Source organism: Bidens hawaiensis, unplaced genomic scaffold (assembly GCF_021521415.1).
Source record: "Bidens hawaiensis isolate Kalapana, Puna unplaced genomic scaffold, B.hawaiensis_p1.1 tig00003182_1, whole genome shotgun sequence".
Taxonomy (NCBI): domain Eukaryota; kingdom Viridiplantae; phylum Streptophyta; class Magnoliopsida; order Asterales; family Asteraceae; genus Bidens; species Bidens hawaiensis.
Genome location: NW_027491173.1, coordinates 2178048 through 2199092, shown reverse-complemented (window position 1 = coordinate 2199092; position 21045 = coordinate 2178048). Strand labels below are relative to the sequence as shown.

At 43.4% G+C, this 21045-nt stretch overlaps 1 protein-coding gene and 1 pseudogene across 1 annotated transcript; one reads left to right on the top strand and one right to left on the bottom strand.

Annotated features, from left to right (window-relative positions):
* The first annotated feature begins 1561 nt into the window (after nucleotides 1–1561).
* On the top strand, nucleotides 1562–14972 carry LOC143622535 (protein DOG1-like 4; annotated as a pseudogene).
* A 1163-nt stretch (nucleotides 14973–16135) lies between these two features.
* LOC143622534 (protein disulfide-isomerase-like) lies at nucleotides 16136–20763 on the bottom strand. The gene is made up of 10 exons (XM_077093652.1): nucleotides 20573–20763; nucleotides 19685–19715; nucleotides 19304–19591; nucleotides 18429–18617; nucleotides 18207–18332; nucleotides 17552–17689; nucleotides 17362–17481; nucleotides 16710–16827; nucleotides 16516–16628; nucleotides 16136–16441 (listed from the first exon to the last, which is right to left on the bottom strand). Exons 1-10 carry the CDS (start codon nucleotides 20761–20763, stop codon nucleotides 16235–16237), a joined length of 1521 nt encoding a protein of 506 aa, XP_076949767.1. The 3' UTR covers nucleotides 16136–16234.
* Between the last annotated feature and the right edge of the window lie 282 nt (nucleotides 20764–21045).

The window sequence follows — 21045 nt, the reverse complement described above, 5'->3', positions numbered from 1 at the left end:
CTGACGCTTGATGCTCGCTGTTCGTCTTTTCCGTAACAGGTCGCGTGAACCAAAATTTTACTAATAAATATACAACTTTTAATCACCAAATTCTTTTTAATTGAAAGAATCCTATTTTTCTTGCCTTTAATCGCTTTTTAATTTCTTCTGGTTCTTATATTACATGTAATTATACAAACTTGCTATAAAAATATCACAAGTTACTATCATTTTCGTAAATTTGAAAACATTCTTTATATCCTAAAAGTAAAACAACTCATACTTGTTTAATTTATATTATTATTACTATATACTCATTATTATTATTATTATTTTTTAACAATATTTATTAGTATAGTTTTCATATCATTATTATTATTATTATTAAATATATAAAATATGTAGTTTAATACTTGATAATAGTAGCAAGTATATGTTCCCCATGACAAAACAAGAAACATAACTGTCCATGAATGAAAAAGGGGGCCACTTGCACTAAACGTTAAAAAACCTTTTCCTTCAAACTTAAAATGGGACCCACAAAATGTTTTGACCCTTCTCTCTTAAGTTTCATCCAACTTGCAGAGTTTTTACATTTTAATCCCTTCATGTTTCATGCTTCTTCCAGTAACACAATTTAAGTTTAGAACTTTGCTTGTTTACCACCACTCGTTCAAAGAACTTATAATTCCTAATCCTAAGTGAAATGTAACGACGCAAGAATTCATATGTAAACATAGTGTCTATTTAAATACGCTCAAATGATCCATATATACGATTATCTCCATTACCATATTCATAGAATGTCCATAGGACTCGAATAATACCATAAACACATCACTCATGTGTTTTCATACGATATAAAAACTCTTACACTTTTAGTAGGGTTACATTTTAAACACATTTTCTTACTATAATTGATTTTATTTTTTCCCTCAATAGCATATGCCCTCGGTAAACTCTCATTCATAGTAGAATTATTATTATGGTCTGAAAAGGGTTAGATGTATACAAACCATATCTTTATCGCAGATGATAAAAAGTTTGCTTCATCAGACCAATATGAGAAAACAAATAAATTCAATTATGACGCATCCTTAGACTAGGGAGTACGGGGCACCACCACCGCTGCTCGTCACTTACCACATCTAGGGTATGGAGGCCACTGCCATCAAACAAAGGTTTTTGGTTCAAATCCATTTTTTAACTTGCCTTGGCCCTGAAACTTAAAAGGATGTTGTAGGTGCCTCTTGTATTGCACGCGCTACAATAATATATCTTTTCCTTTTTTTCTTCTTTCCTAAAAACGTATGATTGAATGAATTACAACGACGTCGTCTTTAAACCGTTTTTATTTACTAAAAACCAAAAACCGAAAACGTCATATACAAAATGTAAAGGGCAAATCTGTAAAGTTTAAGATTTCAAAGATTTTTATATTATCCCCATGTGTTCAAGTTGCAGCCACAAATCTAATACATGAATCAAGTTATCTCTACAAAATCAAACTCTTTCGATCTTTCATTCCAACTTGCACCCTCTATTTATTCACCTTTGCCTAACACAACACCATTCATCATATCATGGCTCAAACTATGTGTACCGCTGATAAACCTCCCCGCGAAACCTTCCGTAAATTCTTCGAGTGCTGGCTCCGCGACCAGAACTCGTACCTCGAAGAACTAGTATCAGTCGCTAACAATCACAATCACATTCAGAGTCACAACAACAACAACTACGAAGTTTTGATTCCACTCATCAAGAAGGTCGTACGACACTACGAATTGTATTACCAGACAAAATCCAGCTGGGAGAGGCTAGACACAATGTCTATGTTCTCTCCCGCATGGCGAAGCAAACTCGAGGACGCGTTTTTATGGATAGGCGGATGGCGCCTGAAGAAACGTGGATCGGCTCACTGGTAGACGATCAACTTTCCTCGGGTATGATTATGCTATTTCACCGATGGTTCTCCGAAGACTGAATCCTTCCACCTACAAAATGAACAGCACCGTAAACTTACCCCTCAGAAAGGGACAGAGGGGTCCTCTTTGGGGTAACCCTCCGGTGTGAGAATAAGAGATTGTAGGAGAAGATAATAATAATCTGAGTGTGAGTAAGGAATTGGAATGTATTTTCTAGCTTGTTCTTGCTTACTGTTGCTTAGTATTGCTTACCTCTCCTTGTGGAGGTGGTGTGGTATTTATAGTGCTAGGGTTTCCAATGATTGGGCTCAGATCCCATTAGTGCCTTTTTGGCCTCCTCCTATTGCTTTGCGCCACGTGTCCTTAGGACACCTGGTGCTTTTTCATTGATTATTCTCTGACCCAGGTATTTTACCTGACCCATGTGCAATCACGTGGTAGCACATGGGTTTTGCTGAGTTGTCCACCTTTCATTGGCAGCTGTCAACATCAGCATATTCTTATTCCTTAAAAGGATACCTTCTGGAAGGTTGTCTGACGTGCACAATCAAGGTTGTCCTTATCCTGATTTGGATAAGGACGAGGTTGATTATGTGCATGTGTGATATGCGCCTATCCTGAGGATGCGAGAGGTCTTCTCTTTATTCTCACGCGCAGATGTTTCATGCGCAGATGTGATATGCACAAGCATATGTAATATGCGCCACGCGCGGATGCGCCACGCGCAGATGTGATATGCGTGAGCATGTATGATGCGTGAGCATGTGATATGCGCCACGCGCAGATGTGATATGCGTGAGCATATATGGTGCGTGAGCATGTGATACGCGTGAGCATATGTGATATGCGCCATGCGCATAGGTTTTGGCTTTGTGCCTTCATAATATCTTGATTTCAAGCCTCTTGTCTATATCTTGTGGGTTGACCCGCCTCGCTCGATGTTGAGGCGGGTACATACCTCTTCAAGCCCCCCAGTCTAATGTGTGTCTTGTCTCGCGCGAGCGAGGTAAGATAGATATTAGACTTAATAGTTTGCTCTTTTAATAGGGTTTGTCTTTTCTTTTTATTTCTCATCGTTGCGTGAAATTCTATCCTTTGGTTGAAATGAATCGTCCATGTACGTGGTTGGTTGGTATTGACATGCGTCAGAGATGGAGACGTGTCAGACTTTTTGTGTGCTCGAGGCGCTACAGTTGCCTTTCATGTCCCCTCACACAGTGTCAGGAACACGTGTCGCGCTCGTGTTGGCCTGCACCTGCGAGTGGTGGCGCGTGAACTCTGGCAGTACCTGTTTCGTTCCCTTTCGTGTCCCCTCACACAGTGTCAGGGACACGTGTCGCGCTCGCGTTGGCCTACGCCTGCGAGTGGGGGCGCGTGCACTCTGATAAGTACCAGTTTCTCTCTCTCCTGGGCCTATAAAAGCAAGCCCTTTGAGTTATTATCCTTCATCTTCCTTGTTATTTCAGAGCTTTTTCCTTCCATTTTGTTCCGATTAAGTGCCTATCTTCCAGATTTTCGTTCTTGAAGTAACCTGTGTCTGACTCTCAGTTGTATGTCTGATAGCCCAGACAACACAATCTCCCCCAGCAAACGCCGTGTAAAGTCATTAGTGATGTCAACTTTGAAGAAGACCGGCAAGGGGAAACGGGCTGCTGAGGCCTCATCGGAGGAGGTGGGGAAGGTCAAGGTAGTGAAGAGGTGGGATGAGATCCCTTGCAAGTTGAGACAGTCCGATTTTGACAGTCTCATCGCCTCTCAGGGTTTTCTCCCTGAGTATGGCTGTTTGCTCCCGGCGGCCGGGCAAACGGCGGCGGATCCGCCCACCGGCCATATCTCCCTGTACTGCCACTTTTTCACCCACTGCAACCTTCGTCTCCCGATGACAAGGTTTGTGGGTGCGCTGCTTCGATTCTATGGGATTCACATATCCCAAGTCCATCCGTTTGGACTTGTGCGCATGACTCATTTTGAGTTCATGTGCAAATCTCAGCGCGAGGAGCCCACCCCTCGGCGCTTTCAGTATTTTTATAAGCCAAAGATCCAAGATTCTTGGTTCTCATTCGTTCCTCGCAGTCAGAAGGTCAAGTGTTGCACTGTTTCCTTCAAGAGCCTTCACGACTGGTTTGAGAGATTTTTTTATATTAAGGCTGGTGTGATTCCCATCCACATGACCATGCGCGCGATCTCTTCTGCGCCCGCGGATGTGGATGTCCTCAAGAACCCAACTGGCGCTTGGGTTAATAAGTTGACTGCTGAACCATCCCCCGCCAAGAACATTTGCGAGGAGGCGCTGGTGGGGGTTGGTATGAGCAGGAGGTGGGCCGACAGCGCGACTGAGCCTGTTATCCAAGTTGACGGCTTGTGTAAGTTATTAACTCATTGCATTATCTCTGCGCGAATATAATTCGTTTTGCTAATATCATTTGTCTTGTTTTGTGCAGTAAGCAAGGAGTATGTCCACGCCGCCTATGATGAGCATATGGAGGGTGGCTCTGTCGCGCTGGGCGCTGGGGAGGTTGGCTTCCCCGATCGCTTTGATGACATGTTCATCCCTGTTGATTTGGGATTTTGCTTTGACAGCGATGCGCCTGGTAAGCCTTTGTACTTATGCTTATGCCTTTAGAATACCAAATTTGGTTAACATTTCTGTTGCACGTATTGTAGATGCGCTCGAGAACTACGAGCTGGAGCTCGCGGAAGAGGAGGTGGAGGAGGAAGCTGAGGTGCCCCAACTAAAGCGTAAAGCTAAAGGGAAAACTGGCGCAGGGGCCAGTAAAAAAAAGAAGAAAAATGATGCCCCTGTTGCTCAGGATCCTCCTACTCAGGCGAAGAGACTTGAGAAAACCCAGGAGTTTACCTCCAAGTTTTCCTTGTCTTCCTTGCCTCAAAATGTGGGCAGACCTCCTGTCCACACGAGGTATGGTGCCGCCACCTCCTCCCTTCGCGCGGCGGAAAAGGGAAGCGGCGCTGCGCCTGCTGTTTCCTCTTCAACAGGTATACTTTGTTTATACTTTATGGTTTTATGAGCGCGATTCTGATAGAATTATTAATGAATCTTTGCTCACTCAAATGTTTGTAGAGCCGGCGACCTTGGTGGATCAACCTCAGGCGCAACAAGGTACTGAGGCTGCGCCGGAGGTTGCTTCGAAGTCCCCTGTTTTACCCTCAAAAAAGGGGAGAATGGACTTCATGGCGATGTTTAACTCGCGAACGGCGGTGCGCCAAGGTATGTATTGCGCTTTTATTTTCTGACTTTTTTCTTTTAGATCAAGTCATGAACCATTTCTTTTTGTTGATTTTTTCATAGGAGTCATAGCTGGCGTACAAGCTGCTGGCGGCACTGCTGGCGCCGGTGCCAGCGCCGTTGGTTCTGTTCCTGCTCCTGCAAGCGCTGAATCTCCCCTCATCGGGATTACTAAGGAGCAGGAGGCCGTTTTACGCGCTGATCTGGCGGCGTCGAGACCTCCCTCACCTCCTCCTACGCGCAGCCCTCCTCGCGAGACTGGTTTTGATTCTTCCAGGTCGCAGGAGAAAAGGCCTGTTTCAGAGGAAGATGAGGAGGTTCAACTTGAAGACTCCGACGGCGGCCGCGCAAGCCCTGTAGCGCCACGAGATTTCGCGGCGCAGTCTTCTCGTGGGGCTGGCGCTGACTTTTCTGCTTGCTCCCCGCATGTATAAGTTCGTTTTGCTCCGCTGCGCGGACTTCCATATTAGTGTTTAGATGACTTAGAACATTACTTTGTGTTTGCAGGAAGCCGATCACATTTACCGCCCGAGATGGAATATTACTGAGGATAACTCATTTCAGTCCATGGGTGTTTGTGAAGACTTCTGGGCTCATTCTGTGCCTCCAGCTGAAAGGAGGTTTCAGGAGGACCGCGCTCGCGTGGACTTGCTCAATGACCATCTTTTCGCTGGGTCGGCTTTCTTTGCTGCCTCCCAAGAGCTTCGCTATGATTACGTAAAGGTACGTGATGCTCTTGCGGAAGCCAAGCAAGAGGCTAAAGTATCTGCTTGGAATCTTTCTGATGCTCGAGAGAGAGCTGAGAAACTCCAAGCAGAGCTCAGCGAGAACCGAGCAAGTGCCAACGCTGCCTTCGTGAAGCGCGGGCATGAGCTACAGGCTGCGCGGGAGAAGCTGCAGGCGGCCGAGGCGGACGCGGCCATGTACGCGCGGCGAGTGCGCGACTTGGAGCTGGACGCAGAGGCGCGTGACCAAGCTCTTGTGCAGTCTATCACTGACAAATCTTCATTGGAGAGTGAGGTTGCGCGCCTGAAGAAGAAGCTTGAGGCCGCGCGGGCAGAGAAAGATGAAGCCTTGGCGACGGCAGCGTCTAGCCAAGAAGCGCTCGATGCTGCGCGAGCGGAAAGGGAAGAGGCCTTGGCAGCAGCAGCGTCCGACAGAGAGGAGCTGAAACAGACCAAGGAAACTGTTGTTAAACTCTCAGATTCCTGCTCTTGAGACGTCTGTTTCTTCCCTCGCGCAGGATCGCCAATGGCTAATCTCACAGGGTATGACTCGTTGCGCTTATACGATGAAATACTCAGACGAGTTTCAGACCCTTGTGATGGATTGCAACGCTGCCTCGCGCTTGGTGGGTCGAGCTGAAGGGTTTAAGGATGGCTGTGAATATAGCTTGCTGAAGAAGAACCCATCCGACTACCCTTATCAGCTCGACGTTGTCTGCGCGGACATGGCCGAGATGGGGGAGAAGTATTTGAATACTCCCATTCCCATCCTTGAGCAGGTATTTTAACCTTAATGAGTTTACCTTGACTTATTTTCCTAGTCTTTTTGTACTCATACTTTTCCTTATGATTTGCAGATAGCCGCGCTTGCTGACCAGCCCGATCTCGGCGCGCTAAAGAAATTACTTGACGAGTGCGAAGGGGCTGGTGGCGGCGATGATGGCGCGGGGAATGCTGCCCCTGCTAGCGGCTCTGGCGTGGCCAAAGGACCCGCTCCTGACACTATTGTGATAGAAGACGACTCCATTCAGGACGAACAACTTGACTATGGTCAATTTGGAGATGACGAGGAGCGGGCTGCGCCAGATGCTGAGGGAGGTGATGATGAGGGCGATGAAGAGGCTGACGTCGACGTGGAGACTTGAGAAGCCCTTCATGTTTTTTTTTTTTTTTTTTTTTTTATTTGTAGTTTGTATCTCATCATATTGTAAACTTGTAAACTTCAATGCTTTGGAATGAAATTTTGTTTTTCCCTTATTCGCATCTTGCGCATTCCCCATTCATCTCTTTATATTGCATGTTTGCTTGTTGAGTATAAGATATGCTTGCACGTTGAAATAAGAACAAGGTTGTAAGGAAATTATTTTACTTAATCCTTGTCATATTGTAAGTGATTTTGCAATATCCTGATTATGTTGATACGTGCCTTGGCGTTTCATTATTCCTCTTTTGCGCGACGTTATCGCGCATTTATTATAGGGAATTATGAGTTTTTTAGCCTTTACGTGTCAGTATGTGTTACTCAGATATCCATTACAATTCCATGCGCGACCTCGACCTGAGACCTTAACAACTATGTTTTGGCATGTGCTTTGCCTTAGTTGTGCTTAGGTATTTTTATGGTCAGGCTGCGCAGCATGTAGGATGGATGTTTTGAGTGTTTTGAGCTAAGGCTCGTATTATTGGGCTAAGGCCCTGAGCTAAGGCTCATATTATTGGGCTGAGGCCCTGAGCTAAGGCTCATATTATTGGGCTAAGGCCCTGACGTTTTAGAGTTAAAACTCGTTAACGCGTTTGAGCTTGAAGCTCGCGCATGTATGTTTTACTTCGTTTTATTTTTTGTTTTGATGTCAATACAATGTTGTCATATTGCTCAAAATTAATAAAGGGAAGTGTGAAACATGTATGCAAAAGGTAATAGAACACATATTAAGAGAAGATAGCGCGTATCATTATTCATAATGGCTTAAAAAGCCTTGATTACAAACTTGACAATTTTTACATGAAACATTTTCTAAGCTGTGCTGCGTTCCATGCGCGCGGGATCTTCTTTCCATTCAAATCTTTTAAAGTGTATGCGCCTTTTCCCAATTCTTCCGAGACTTGATAAGGCCCCTCCCAATTGGGGGACATCTTTCCCGGGGGTATCGCGCGGCTAGCTTCATTGTTTCGAAGGACAAAATCATTCTTCTTGAAGTGGCATTCTTTAACGCGCTGATTGTAATATTTTTCCAGTTTTTTCTTGTATTTGGCTTCACTGATGATAGCCGCCTATCTGCACCCTTCAAGTAAGTTGAGATCCAACCTCCTTTCGCGCTCGTTATCAATCTTACTCATCATGAGCACTCTATGGGATGAGCATCCAATTTCTGCTGGAATCATAGCCTCCGTTCCATAGGTTAGGCTGAACGGGGATTCGCCATTGCTGGCTTTGCTTAATGTCCTGTGCGCCCACAGGACATTAGGTAGCTCTTCGACCCAAGAATGGGATTCTCCCTCCAACCTTTTCTTCAGCCCATTTAGCAAGCTTTGGTTCGCGCGCTCCACTTGGCCATTCCCCTGAGGGTGGTATACTGAAGTGAAGATTTGGTTGATGCGCAATTCCTTGAGCCAACTGGATATCTTCCTGTCGGTGAATTGTTTGCCATTGTCGCTCACAATTTCCATGGGAAGGCCAAAACGGCATATGATGTGGCTCCAGATAAATTGCTTCATCGCCTCGGCTGTGATTTTTGCTAGTGGCTTGGCTTCAACCCATTTTGTGAAATAGTCTACTGCCACTACCAAAAATTTTACTCGCCCTTGCGCTTGCGGTAGGGGACCCACAATATCGATTGCCCATTTGTGGAAAGGCCATGCGGAGGTCACTGGAATCAAGTTGTTCTTTGGCCGCATGGTGTTTGGTGCATAGCTCTGACACGCCTTGCATTTTTGGATTTCTTTTAACGCGTCCAAGTACATGCCTGGCCAATAGTAGCCTGCGCTCATTGCCTTGGCAACCACCATGCGCGGGCCAGCGTGTATTCCACAGATTCCTTCGTGTATCTCTCTGATCACATAGCTTGCTTCCTCAGCATCTAGGCATTTCATGAGTGGTCCAAGATAAGAGCGTCGATATAATGTACCATCAAGCAGTTCATAGTTCTGCGACTTGTGTCTTATCTTCCTCGCCTGTGCGCGATCGTCCGGTACCTTTCCCTCCTTCAAGAATTCCATTATTGGAGTTATCCATGATGAAGGTGTTGTATGAATTACAAGGACAGACTTCGCTCCCACCGACGGGTTGCTCATTACTTCTACCCTGACATCTTTGCCAAAGTGATCGAAGCTGGTTGATGCCATCTTGCTTAGCGCGTCGGCAGATTTGTTTTCACTGCGCGGAATATGTATGATTCTGAAGCAGTCAAATTGCTCGATGAGCTTTTTCGCCTGCTCTAGATACAGAGGCATGGTGTTCTCCTTGGCATCATAAAGGCCATTGACCTGTGCTGCTACCAAGTATGAATCAACATGGGCCTCTAGCTTTTTAACTCCAAACTTGTGCGCGATGCGCAGGCCAGCCAGCAGGGCTTCATACTCAGCCTCGTTGTTGGTGCTCTTGAAATCCAACCTGATTGCATAAGTATACTCATGATTTTCTGGATCCACCAGTTTGAGGCCTGCGCCGGACCCTTCGTTGTTTGAAGCTCCATCAGTGAATAATCTCCAAACATTTTCTTCATCATTGGCTCGCGGAGGGTCTACCTCGCGCTGAGCCTCTTCAATTTTTCCTTCGGGGATTTCTGCGATGAAATCAGCTAAGACTTGTCTCTTTATTGCTGGACGGGGCTTATAGGCGATCGTGTGCTCTCCTAATTCCAGCGCCCATTTTGTCAGCCTTCCTGAGAGCGCGGGATGCCGCAAGACTTGCTGGATGTTGTAACCAGTCAGAACTTCAATAGGATGACCATTGAAATATCTATGAAGCTTGCGCGACGCGTGTGTTAGTGACAAAACTAACTTTTCCATGATGGAGTAGCGCGTCTCAGGATCTGTCAGCACCCGACTCACATAATATATCGGTGTTTGAATTCCCTTGCGATCCACCAACAACACTGCGCCGATGGCGCGCTCTCCTGCTGATAGGTACAATGTTAGAGTTTCGCCAGGAAGTGGAGCTGTGACCGCGGGCAGATTTATCAGACATTCTTTTATCTCATTGAAAGCTTGCTTGGCCTCAGGCGTCCACTTGAATTGGCTTTTCTTTAGGCAATTTCTCAATGTGTTAACGAATGGGGTAGATTTGCTTGCATGGTTCGCTAGGAACCTGTTGATTGATACCAATCTACCATTCAACTTTTGAACTTCCTTTATGGTGGATGGTGAGGGCATGTCAAGGATGGCCTCCACCTTCTCTAGGTTCACCTTGAACCCATCCTTGGTGACCATTACACCTAGAAATTTCCCTTCTTGTACGCCGAAAGTGCATTTGCTCGGGTTGAGCTTCATGTTTACTTCCTTTAGGCGCGAAAGGGTTTATTCGATGTCTTTGAGCATTTGTTTTTCCTCCCTGCTTTTGATCACCAAATCATCCACGTAGACTTCTAGGTTTCTTCCAATTTGCTCGTTGAAAACCGCATCCATAAGTCTTTGGTAGGTGGCTCCCGCATTCTTCAAACCAAAGGGCATTTTTGTGTAACAAAAAACACCCTTGTCGGTTCTGAAGGCAGTCTTGTCCTCATCTTGTGGTGCCATTTGAATTTGGTGATAGCCCTTGTAGGCATCCAGGAAACATTTGAACTTGAATGGCGCCACAGAGTCCACCTTTGCGTCGATGTTTGGGAGGGGGTAACAATCTTTTGGACATGCTTTGTTGAGGTCCTTGAAGTCAATGCACATCCTCCATGACCCGTTACTCTTCTTTACCATCACAGGATTGGCTACCCATGTCTGGTATCGTATCGGGCGGATGATGTTTGCGCGCAATAGATCCTCAACTTGCTCATTCATGGCCTTCGCCTTCTCATCCCCCATGACTCTCTTCTTTTGAGCAATTGGCTCTACAGACTTGAACGTGTTGAGAGAATGTTGCGCCAGGTCTCGCGGAACCCCAGTCATATCAGAATGTTGCCACGCGAAGACCGACATATATGTTGTGAGCAATCTTTTCATTCTCAACCTCGTGTCGTCTGATATCGTAGCGCCAATTGTGATTGTTTGCTCTGGGAATTTTGGGTTGAGAATCCATTCCTCTGGCGCGTTGTCTGCCATTGGAAGTTTCATTCTCCCTTCCCGTGGTGTACTTGTCACTGCACACAAATGATCTCGGTATACAAATGTTACACCTGTTGGTGTTGGGAACCCCAACGCGCCGTGCGCTGGCGACGGTATGGCGTTGAATTGGGCAATCGTTCCTCTACCCAAGATCATATTGTGGCATGAAGTGGTGGGCAAGACCAAGAAGTTGACAACTTCGGCTCGCTTGTGTTTCTCATCCCCCATGGTTAGTTCAAATTGTATTTGACCTAGGGGATGAATGATTTCATTTGAAACACCAGAGATTGGTGCATTCACAATTTTGAGCCTTGCTTGGTCTGCTGGATCCAACTTCCTGAAACATTGCTCATACATGATGTCTGATTCGCTGCCAGTGTCCACCAGGACTTTTGACACTTCATAATGAGCAATGTGTGTAGTGATGACTAGAGGACTGCTGATAGAAGGGCCTCCCCTGATTCTTGGGAAGATTACTTGTTGCTCGCGCCAATCTCCTTGGACTTGCTCGCTTCTCTTTCTTGATCTTTGCCCTTGCCTTCCTCCCTCGGCTACACAGATTCTTTTGAACTTTTTGCTAGCTGAGGCTCCATCTGGTTGTTCATTTTCTGGTCTTGGGTTTTTCTCCAGGTGAGCCAACTTGCCTGATTTCACATCTTTTTCAATTGCATCCTTCAAATGGTGGCATGCATCGGTGTTGTGCCCTGTGGACTTGTGAAACTCACAATACTTGCCACTGTTTGATGGTCCCTTATAATGTAGTGGCTTGGGGCTTTTGAACTGGACATTCTCAGTGCTTAACACTTGTGAAGGCGTTTTAGTGAGGGGAGTCCATATTCTTGGTAGAGGTCTGTTAGGATCTCTGCCGCCTTCCCTCTTGTCACCCTATCCGCGATTACGAATGTCTTTTTGGGGCTGGGGTGAGCTTGGTTGCGCCTGCTTTTCTGCGGGAGAAAAACTGGTTTGTTGCAACCTGGACCATACAGAGTTTTGTTTGCCCCTTCTCTCGTTGTTGCGTGGTGCTTCTGCTTGATGCCCTCTTTCTCTTGCTCTATCTTGGGCAATTTGTTTTTCATTTCGCGCGAAGACTCGCGATGCTTCCATTAGCTTGGCCCAAGTGGTTGGCATGCCATCTCTGCTCACGAGAGCTCTGCGGAGTTGATCACTGCGCGCACCTTGTATAAAGGCCACGCGCAAGAGTTGCTCAGTGATACCTCCAATTGCCAGAGACTCCTGATTGAAACGAGTTATGTAGTCTTCAATCGTTTCATCATTCCTGCGCACGCAGTGCATGATGTCATCAGGGTCGCGCGTGTGTCTGCGCTACTGTACGAAGTGAGCTTGGAACTTTTCCAATAGCTCTTCGAACCCATCGATTTGCCCGGTCGGCAAGCTTTCGAACCAGACACGCGCCGCGCCCGTGAGGCAGCGGGCAAACATGTGACACCATGTTGGCATCGTCCAGCTTTCTAGGTTTTCAGTGTTATAGAAACCTTGCAAGAAATCGTCTGGATCTGTTGTGCCGTCGTATTTGCCCAAACCACTTGGCATCTTGGTTTTATGCTGAATGGGAGCCTTCGCGATGCGCTCAGTGAATTTTGAATGCTTCACCAAGATGGCTGGCCTGTACGGTGTGGTTACGTCCACTTGCCCTCTCACTGGTGGGCTGTACGGTGTGTACAGATCCATATCGGCTTTTGCTCCAGGCGCCATGTTCATGTGCGCTCGGAGCTGTGAGCCTCCTGCATGAGTATCTCGCGTTTTCCTCATGCTGTGCACTTCTTCATCACTAAACTCAGCGTGTTCAGTGTGAACAGAGTGACCATCTTCCGGCGCGCGGGCCCTTTTTGTTGTTCCTTGATTGGTTTGCTTATCAAACGCGAGCCTTTGTGTTAAGTCGGCTAACCTTTTGTGTTTGACCAGCTCATTGTACTTGTCCATTAGACGTCGTTGCTCGTTTATGAGCCATTCTTTAGGATCATTGGTTTCATCCTCTGGACCCATTGGTCCTTTTTGTTTCGCGCCAGTAAGATTTTGGAACGTGAGATCGTCTGGAGGAGTTTCAGTCTGGCTATGAGGAGTTGTGATGAAGGGATGGTTACTGGTGGTGCGCGCAGAATCACGCGGCACCCTCAGAAACTGCTGTCCCTCATTAACATCCTCACGTTCAATATCCTCCAGAACTTGATCGCTGTTACGAACACCAGAAACCATGGTGAAATTTTTTAGAGAGAACTGATGAGATTTTGTTGCCGTTGTAACAGGTGATGGCGCCAATGAAGAAACGTGGATCGGCTCGCTGGTAGACGATCAACTTTCCTCGGGTATGATTATGCTATTTCACCGATGGTTCTCCGGAGACTGAATCCTTCCACCTACAAAATGAACAGCACCGTAAACTTACCCCTCAGAAAGGGACAGAGGGGTCCTCTTTGGGGTAACCCTCCGGTGTGAGAATAAGAGATTGTAGGAGAAGATAATAATAATCTGAGTGTGAGTAAGGAATTGGAATGTATTTTCTAGCTTGTTCTTGCTTACTGTTGCTTAGTATTGCTTACCTCTCCTTGTGGAGGTGGTGTGGTATTTATAGTGCTAGGGTTTCCAATGATTGGGCTCAGATCCCATTAGGGCCTTTTTGGCCTCCTCCTATTGCTTTGCGCCACGTGTCCTTAGGACACCTGGTGCTTTTTCATTGATTATTCTCTGACCCAGGTATTTTACCTGACCCATGTGCAATCACGTGGTAGCACATGGGTTTTGCTGAGTTGTCCACCTTTCATTGGCAGCTGTCAACATCAGCATATTCTTATTCCTTAAAAGGATACCTTCTGGAAGGTTGTCTGACGTGCACAATCAAGGTTGTCCTTATCCTGATTTGGATAAGGACGAGGTTGATTATGTGCATGTGTGATATGCGCCTATCCTGAGGATGCGCGAGGTCTTCTCTTTATTCTCACGCGCAGATGTTTCATGCGCAGATGTGATATGCACAAGCATATGTAATATGCGCCACGCGCGGATGCGCCACGCGCAGATGTGATATGCGTGAGCATGTATGATGCGTGAGCATGTGATATGCGCCACGCGCAGATGTGATATGCGTGAGCATATATGGTGCGTGAGCATGTGATACGCGTGAGCATATGTGATGCGTGAGCATATGTGATGCTTGAGCATATGTGATATGCGTGAGCATATGTGATATGCGCCATGCGCATAGGTTTTGGCTTTGTGCCTTCATAATATCTTGATTTCAAGCCTTTTGTCTATATCTTGTGGGTTGACCCGCCTCGCTCGATGTTGAGGCGGGTACATACCTCTTCAGCACCCAACGTTAGCCATCCATTTGCTGTATTCCAAATCCGGAATACAGCTGGAGGCTAAAATGGGCGATCTCATTCGCGGGTTGACAACTACACGAGAATACGAAGATCTCGCAGAGTTGTCGTCAACTCAGATCGAACAAATCGACACGTTGCAAAAGAAAACAATCCACGAGTGTTAACCGAAAAGCTGGCGAAGCAACAGGAGTCGGTGGCGGACAGGTCGATGGTGGAGCTGCCGAATGCAGTATCGGAGATGATCAGGGACGAAAGAGATGTGAATGATGAGAAGGTGGAGTCGAAGAAGGAGGGTATGGAGGAGTTGTTGCATATGGCCGATGATTTGAGGTTGAAGACATTAAAGGCGGTTATTTCGATACTGACACCGATACAGGCGGTGCATTTCTTGATCGCGGCCGCGGAGCTGCATCTTCGGCTGCATGAATGGGGAAAGAAGAGAGATATGAAGGCTGTTAGTACCAGTGGAACTCATAACCTTGCCACTGGTTTGCATGTTGCATGAGCATAATATATGTGATCAATAGTAGTATTTGTTATTTAGTTATTTACTAGTTAATGAAATTAATTTATTAGGCCAAAATGTATAATTACTTAATTTATTTCACATTTTAGCCTCTATTTTTAACTATTTGATTTGATTTTAAATTTAATTAAAGGAAGTATTTTTAGTGATGAACCCAAGGTGGTGGTGCAGAAACGGGTTAAACTCAAAACGGTTTGGGTTAAAACCAGTTCAGTTTAGCCAACAAAGTCAAAAACGGTTTATGATCGGTTTCGGTTCGGGTTGAAACCAGTTTCTTGACCAGGTTACGATTGGTTACAGTTCGAGTTTTGATCGGTTTCGGTTAGCCAGTTTGGAACCGGTTTTGATGGTGAAAATTACAAACCGGGTCCGAACCTACGGTTTCAATCGGTTCTAAGCGGTTTCTACATAATCGGTTTCAAACCGGTTAGGTTTCTGTTCGATTTTCGGGTCGGTTTGGTTAACCGGTTTATTTGCCCACCTCTAATCCAAGGAGTTTTTTTTTTTAAATTAAAATACTATATATAATTACCTCAAAATAAGTTGTTATTTTTATTTATTCTTTCTATTAATGGAAAAGGTTGTTTGGATTTTTTAATAATGTCTTTTGAGCTTGCTTGACCTTAAGGATCCGAAAACAAAGGAAGGTATAAACCGAATACCGTACTGATCATTTTGTCCCTTTGGTATCGGTATCATTGAAAATATCAAAAAGTATTGAAACCGAAGGGTAATTAAACCGAAAACAAGAAGAAGGAATACAGGTATCTGTACCGATGATGTTTGGTTGGTATTAGTTTGGTATAGGTACTTAGTAAAACATATTCATCCTATGGTAAAGCTTAGTCGTGTCTGCAGACAGATCTCGACTGCTGATGCTATTAAATGTTCAAAAGCGTTGAGCTAATGCAATGCAGAGCTTCAAATTTATTTATCTTCATTCATTCTAGCCATTCATTTATTCATCTCATGCACTACAAAACTTGTAAACAACCGGTGGCGGATCCAGGAATTTTTTTTAGGTGGTTCCCTCTTAATTTATAAGGTGGTTCCTACGCGTCTTCTATATATCCGTACACTATTATTTCGAAACTCGGGTGGTTCCGGGGAACCACCCGTTTGTATGCTGGATCCGCCAACACGATGGCAGTGGGCGTGATTGATGGTGCACGCAATACAAAGACAAAATCCAAAACTTAACTTAAAAGAGTACACGAAACTAAAACCTGACAGACGACCCTTCATAGCTCGTCTCTGCCTGGTTCAGCATCGGTTACAGTTGCGGTTATGGTCTCCTCCTCACGATGCTTTTGGATGAAGTCAATAATATCCTGCTTCGACCTATTCCCTTCATACGCGACCACTTTCCCACTTGAGGATTTGAAGTATAAAGTCGGGTACCCTTGAACCTCAAACATGTCACCTGGAATGTCATTGTTTGATCCATCCTGCATACATACAAGTTGCAAATCGTTCATTTTATTATTATGAAACAGATAGATTGTTATAAGTGGGAACTTACGAGCTTTGCAATCATGACAGCGTCATCATTTTTAAACAAGACTGCGACTTCGTCCAAGACTGGAGCCAGTTTCTTGCAGTGGCCACACCATGGTGCATAGAACTCTAGTAGAACTGTGAAAAAATTAAACTTTTATAAGCTTAGGAAATTATGAAAAATCAAAGTAAAAGATGGACAAAAATGCAAAATCTTACTGTTCTTTTTGAAGTCCAAAACCATGTCTTTAAGGCTATCAGCAACCACCACCTTGACGGGCTCATTGTTCGTTTCTGGAATAGGTTCCGACTTTATAAACGGCTTCACTTTTCCATCCTAGTTTGTATTAAATTAATACATTAGTTATTTACAGAATTCAAATGATCAAAGTCATACAGTAGGGGTGTAAACGAGCCGAGCTGAGCTCGGCTCGATTCAAGCTATTTTTCTAAAGCTTGAGATTGGTTCAAGCTATTTTTTCAAGCTCGAGTTCGGCTTGTTTTTTATTTAATAGTTTATATGTATTTCTAATTTTTTTCATATATTTTGAGAAAAAAATAAAAAAAAACCCTTAAGCGAGCCTAAGCTCGGCTTGAGCTTGTTTGTAGGTACCTTCAACGAGCCAAAGCTAGGCTCGAGCTCGACTATGCAGATTGAAATTAGTACATAGAAGTACAATAGAGTTTTAAAACTTAAAAAATACACAAGGCTCGTTAAGGCTCAACGAGCCTAATGATCTCCCCGTAGGCTTGAGCTCGATTAATAAACGAGTTTTATTTGAGGCTCGGCTCATTTCGAGATTTTTATCAATCCGATGCAGCTTGGCTTGATATGACTCATACTTAAAAGTAACTACAGTTATAATCATACCACGTAGTCCTTCACCCAAGGAGCAATTTGATCAACTTCAACATTTGAGTTGATAAACTTGAGACCGTCACTGTTTTGTACAACGATAACAGGCGTTTGGTCCTCTTTAAGCCCAAAAAACTGCACATTTAGGTAAGTTCAGGATTATGAAAGAATTAACATAACTTCAAACGATGAAGCATAACTTTACCTGCAAGGCAGCTTGACTAGCTTTAACATCACCAAGAAGAAAATCTAATGCTTTTCCTTTGTATGCACCAGCAACATCCGTGTATTTTGACTTGAAAGCATCAATATGTTCATGACCGAAATCCAAAAACAGCATAGCCTAGGCACAGGAAACATATAAACACACAAAAATCTTGTAAAACATCTCAAACGTCGCGAAGATAGTAAAAGCGGGAATTCGAAAAATGGTTCCTGTGGTTTGACCATATTGCAAGTGTATCCTCGGATTTTTAAAATTGCAGACTTAGTCCAAACATTGTGAGACGTTTAGTCCCCACTGTTAATCTCAGTTAGTTTTTAACTAGAAAAGTGATGTCAAGTGACGTCATGTGCAATTCAAGTGAGGGGTATTTGTGTCTTTTCAAATTTGAGAGAGTATTTTACTAGTGTTCAAAATTTGAAAAGACACAAATACTCCTCACATGGAATGACACTTGACATCACTTCCGTTAAAACTAACTGGGATTAACGGGTGGGGACTAAATGTGCAACCCCCTCACAAAACTTTGGACAAAGTTTGCAATTTTTAAAATCTGTGGACCAATATTGCAATACAGTCAAACGACAAGACCATTTGTGCAATTTTCTCAAAATAAAATAAGTAGGACATGTATAACCTTTGCATTGACACTTTCAAAGTATTTGACTAGGAATGGTTGGTTAGTTGGACTTTGGTCAAAGAGTGTCACAAGTGGAATGCTGGAATCTTGAATGAACTTCTCCAAAGATTCAATATCAAATTTCTGAAAAATCACCAACAAAGTGTTAATGGATCGATCACGAGACTTGATATTTTACAAAACGAATAACGGAAGTTAAAAAAGAATCACAAATTTCACCTGGAAATCAACAGACAGTTCATCAAATGGCTTCAGTAACCGAACGGTTGGGGCGGTAACAGTTGATTCCCCATGAGGAAGAAGTTCAGCTTTTGTGGTGTGCAAAAAGTCATAATCCGAACGCAGCTTGTCGGCTAACGTGGTGAAATTTGTAAATTCTTCTCCAGACAATGTGGGAAAAATTCCTACCTGCAATCAGTGATATATTGAACGCAGCTTGTCGGCTAATGTGGGAGTTCTTAATCATATCAAAGTTAGTAGGCTTGTAAATGAACCAAACGAACACTAACGGAGCATGTTTATGTCCGTTCGCTAGCTTTAATCAAACAAACAAATGAATAAGAACAGTTAAGTGAATAGGTTTATGTTGCTCAGGTTCGTCCGTTTAGAAAATGAGCGTGCTTGTCTTTGTTTATGTCAAACGGTTCATGAACGTAAACGCACGAACATAACTGAAAAAACATAACTAAGCTAAAAGTTAAAAGTAATGTTATGAACAATGTCTTGGGCCAAAAACTTTTTAAAACTAGACTAAGTTGAAATAGGCCAAAAAACATTAAATGATTACATGAATGAACGTAAATGAAAGAACCTAATCAAATGTAAACTAACGAATACAAATGAATTTAAACGAACTAACATAAGCAAATTTAAATGAACGAACATAAACGAATGAATGAAGCGTGTGTCCACGCTCGTTCATTTAACTGAGTGAACAATTTTTTTATTCATGTTATTTCATTTATTAAATAAAAGAACATAAAAGGACTTTCTGCCGGACGGTTCACGAACCCTAGACTGAATTTTCGATTCGTTTAAAGGCCTAAAAGCAAGCAAGTTTAAAGGTAGTGAGGGAGAGAGTTTAAAAGGCTTACCACAATGACCTTCTTGTCATCTATAAGGCTGCTTGCATCTTCAGGAGTTTTGATCTCAAACGATGCAGGACCGACCTGTTTCTTTAAGTATTCTACTATACCGTCAGCTTCTCGGGGACCTTTGTAGTCTTGAACGATTTCTCCTCCGTTTTTCAAGATCTTGATTGTGGGAAACCCTTGTATCCCAAATTGTTCTGCAAGTCCTTTGTTTTCCTCGGCATTGGCATCGACCTTTGCCAAAGTAACCATAGGATCATGGCTTGATAACACAGCTGCCGCCTTTTCATACTGCATGTATACAACATAAAGCGAAAATCATAACTATTTGAAATGCTGCATTTCATAACAAACAATTTATCTTCTGATTTGACAATCGGGTACCTCCGGAGCAAGATTCTTACAGTGACCGCACCTGTAAGACGATACAATTCACAAATGTTAGATTGTTACAATGGATTCTAACATGTATTTACCATTGATCATGTACAATTAAATATTACTGGCAATTTCTATGATAGTTGTTTTCACATTGTAAAATCTGAAAACAACTACTAAAGGTAAGTGTCTTTTAATACTCCATGTACATCTTTAAATAATCAATTAACTGTGTATCTTTGTATTATAACAAAAACAAATCCAGAAGCATCAAATAAAATCTGGCTATTATATTCAATAGAATTTATAAACCTGATCTGGCAAATGCATGTAGCATCCACTATGTTTAAAATAAAGGCACAGAAATTAATATCATAAAAAAAAAATTCCCAAATCATAACAACTTTATCAAAATATTCCTAAACCACCCATCTCCTTGCATGAATCACACCTACAAAGTTTGATCTGTGTTTAAACTACAGATATTCGGTTTGTTCAGATTTGAAATTTTTTTCCCATGTCCGAAATCCAAACTGATCCGAATTAGGAATTCTTTCATCCAAACTGAATTCAAGTATTCAAATCCTTTCAAATCCGAAAACCGAATTCACAATAGGTTTTTTTTTTTTTTTTTTTTTTTTTTTTTTGTTACAGATACGGTTGGGTTTAAGGTTTTTTTTGCACGCCTAGACTCTAAACAAAACAAAACAAAACAAACAAATTTCTCATAAACAATAAACAACAAGCAATAAACAAAATTCACCAATATAAAAACGCATGCAACGCCTAAAATTTCAAATTGAAGAATAAGATTCACAATAGTTTAAACTTGGAATCAACATAGCATATACGAGAACTGAATATAGAAACGAAGGAAGTGAAGCTCGTACGGACCACGGAGCATAGAACTCAACGACGATGAACTTGTGTTTAGACACAACTTCTGAGAAGTTAGAGTGGTCTAAAGTGAGCACGTATTCTTTCTCAGTAGCAGCAGAAGAGATGAGTAGTACGTTTGATGAAACGAGTGTGAAAATATAGAAGAAGAAGAAGAAGAAGAGATTAGAAAGCCTAGGGGAAGCCATAGGTAGCTCTGATGTTAAAAAAAGTAACAAGAGTTATTGCATGTGAGTGAGAGACAAGAACAAGACTGTTGGGCTAATATTGACCAAGACCCAGGAACTTGATGGACTGACCCATTTGCAGAACTTGGGCCAAGGATACTGCGGTGATGGATCAAAACAGAATGCAGCAAGAAAATAGCAGCATGTGGCATACCAGATTAGAACGAGTAAACAGGAATGAGAACGTTGGGGAATCATGGACGTTGTGGAGCTGCATGGATCGAGAAAGAATAGGAGATCAGT

What these genes read in the sequence shown, in the direction of transcription:
- LOC143622534 (XM_077093652.1), bottom strand. Translation starts at nt 20,763, where the DNA reads ATGGCTTCCCCTAGGCTTTCTAATCTCTTCTTCTTCTTCTTCTTCTAT. An exon ending in CTTGGGTGAAGGACTACGTG is followed by an intron (nt 16,828 to 17,361) that starts GTATGATTATAA and finishes AATACAAACTAG; the next exon opens with GATGGAAAAGTGAAGCCGTT. An exon ending in TTTGGACTTCAAAAAGAACA is followed by an intron (nt 16,629 to 16,709) that starts GTAAGATTTTGC and finishes ATTTTTTCACAG; the next exon opens with TTCTACTAGAGTTCTATGCA.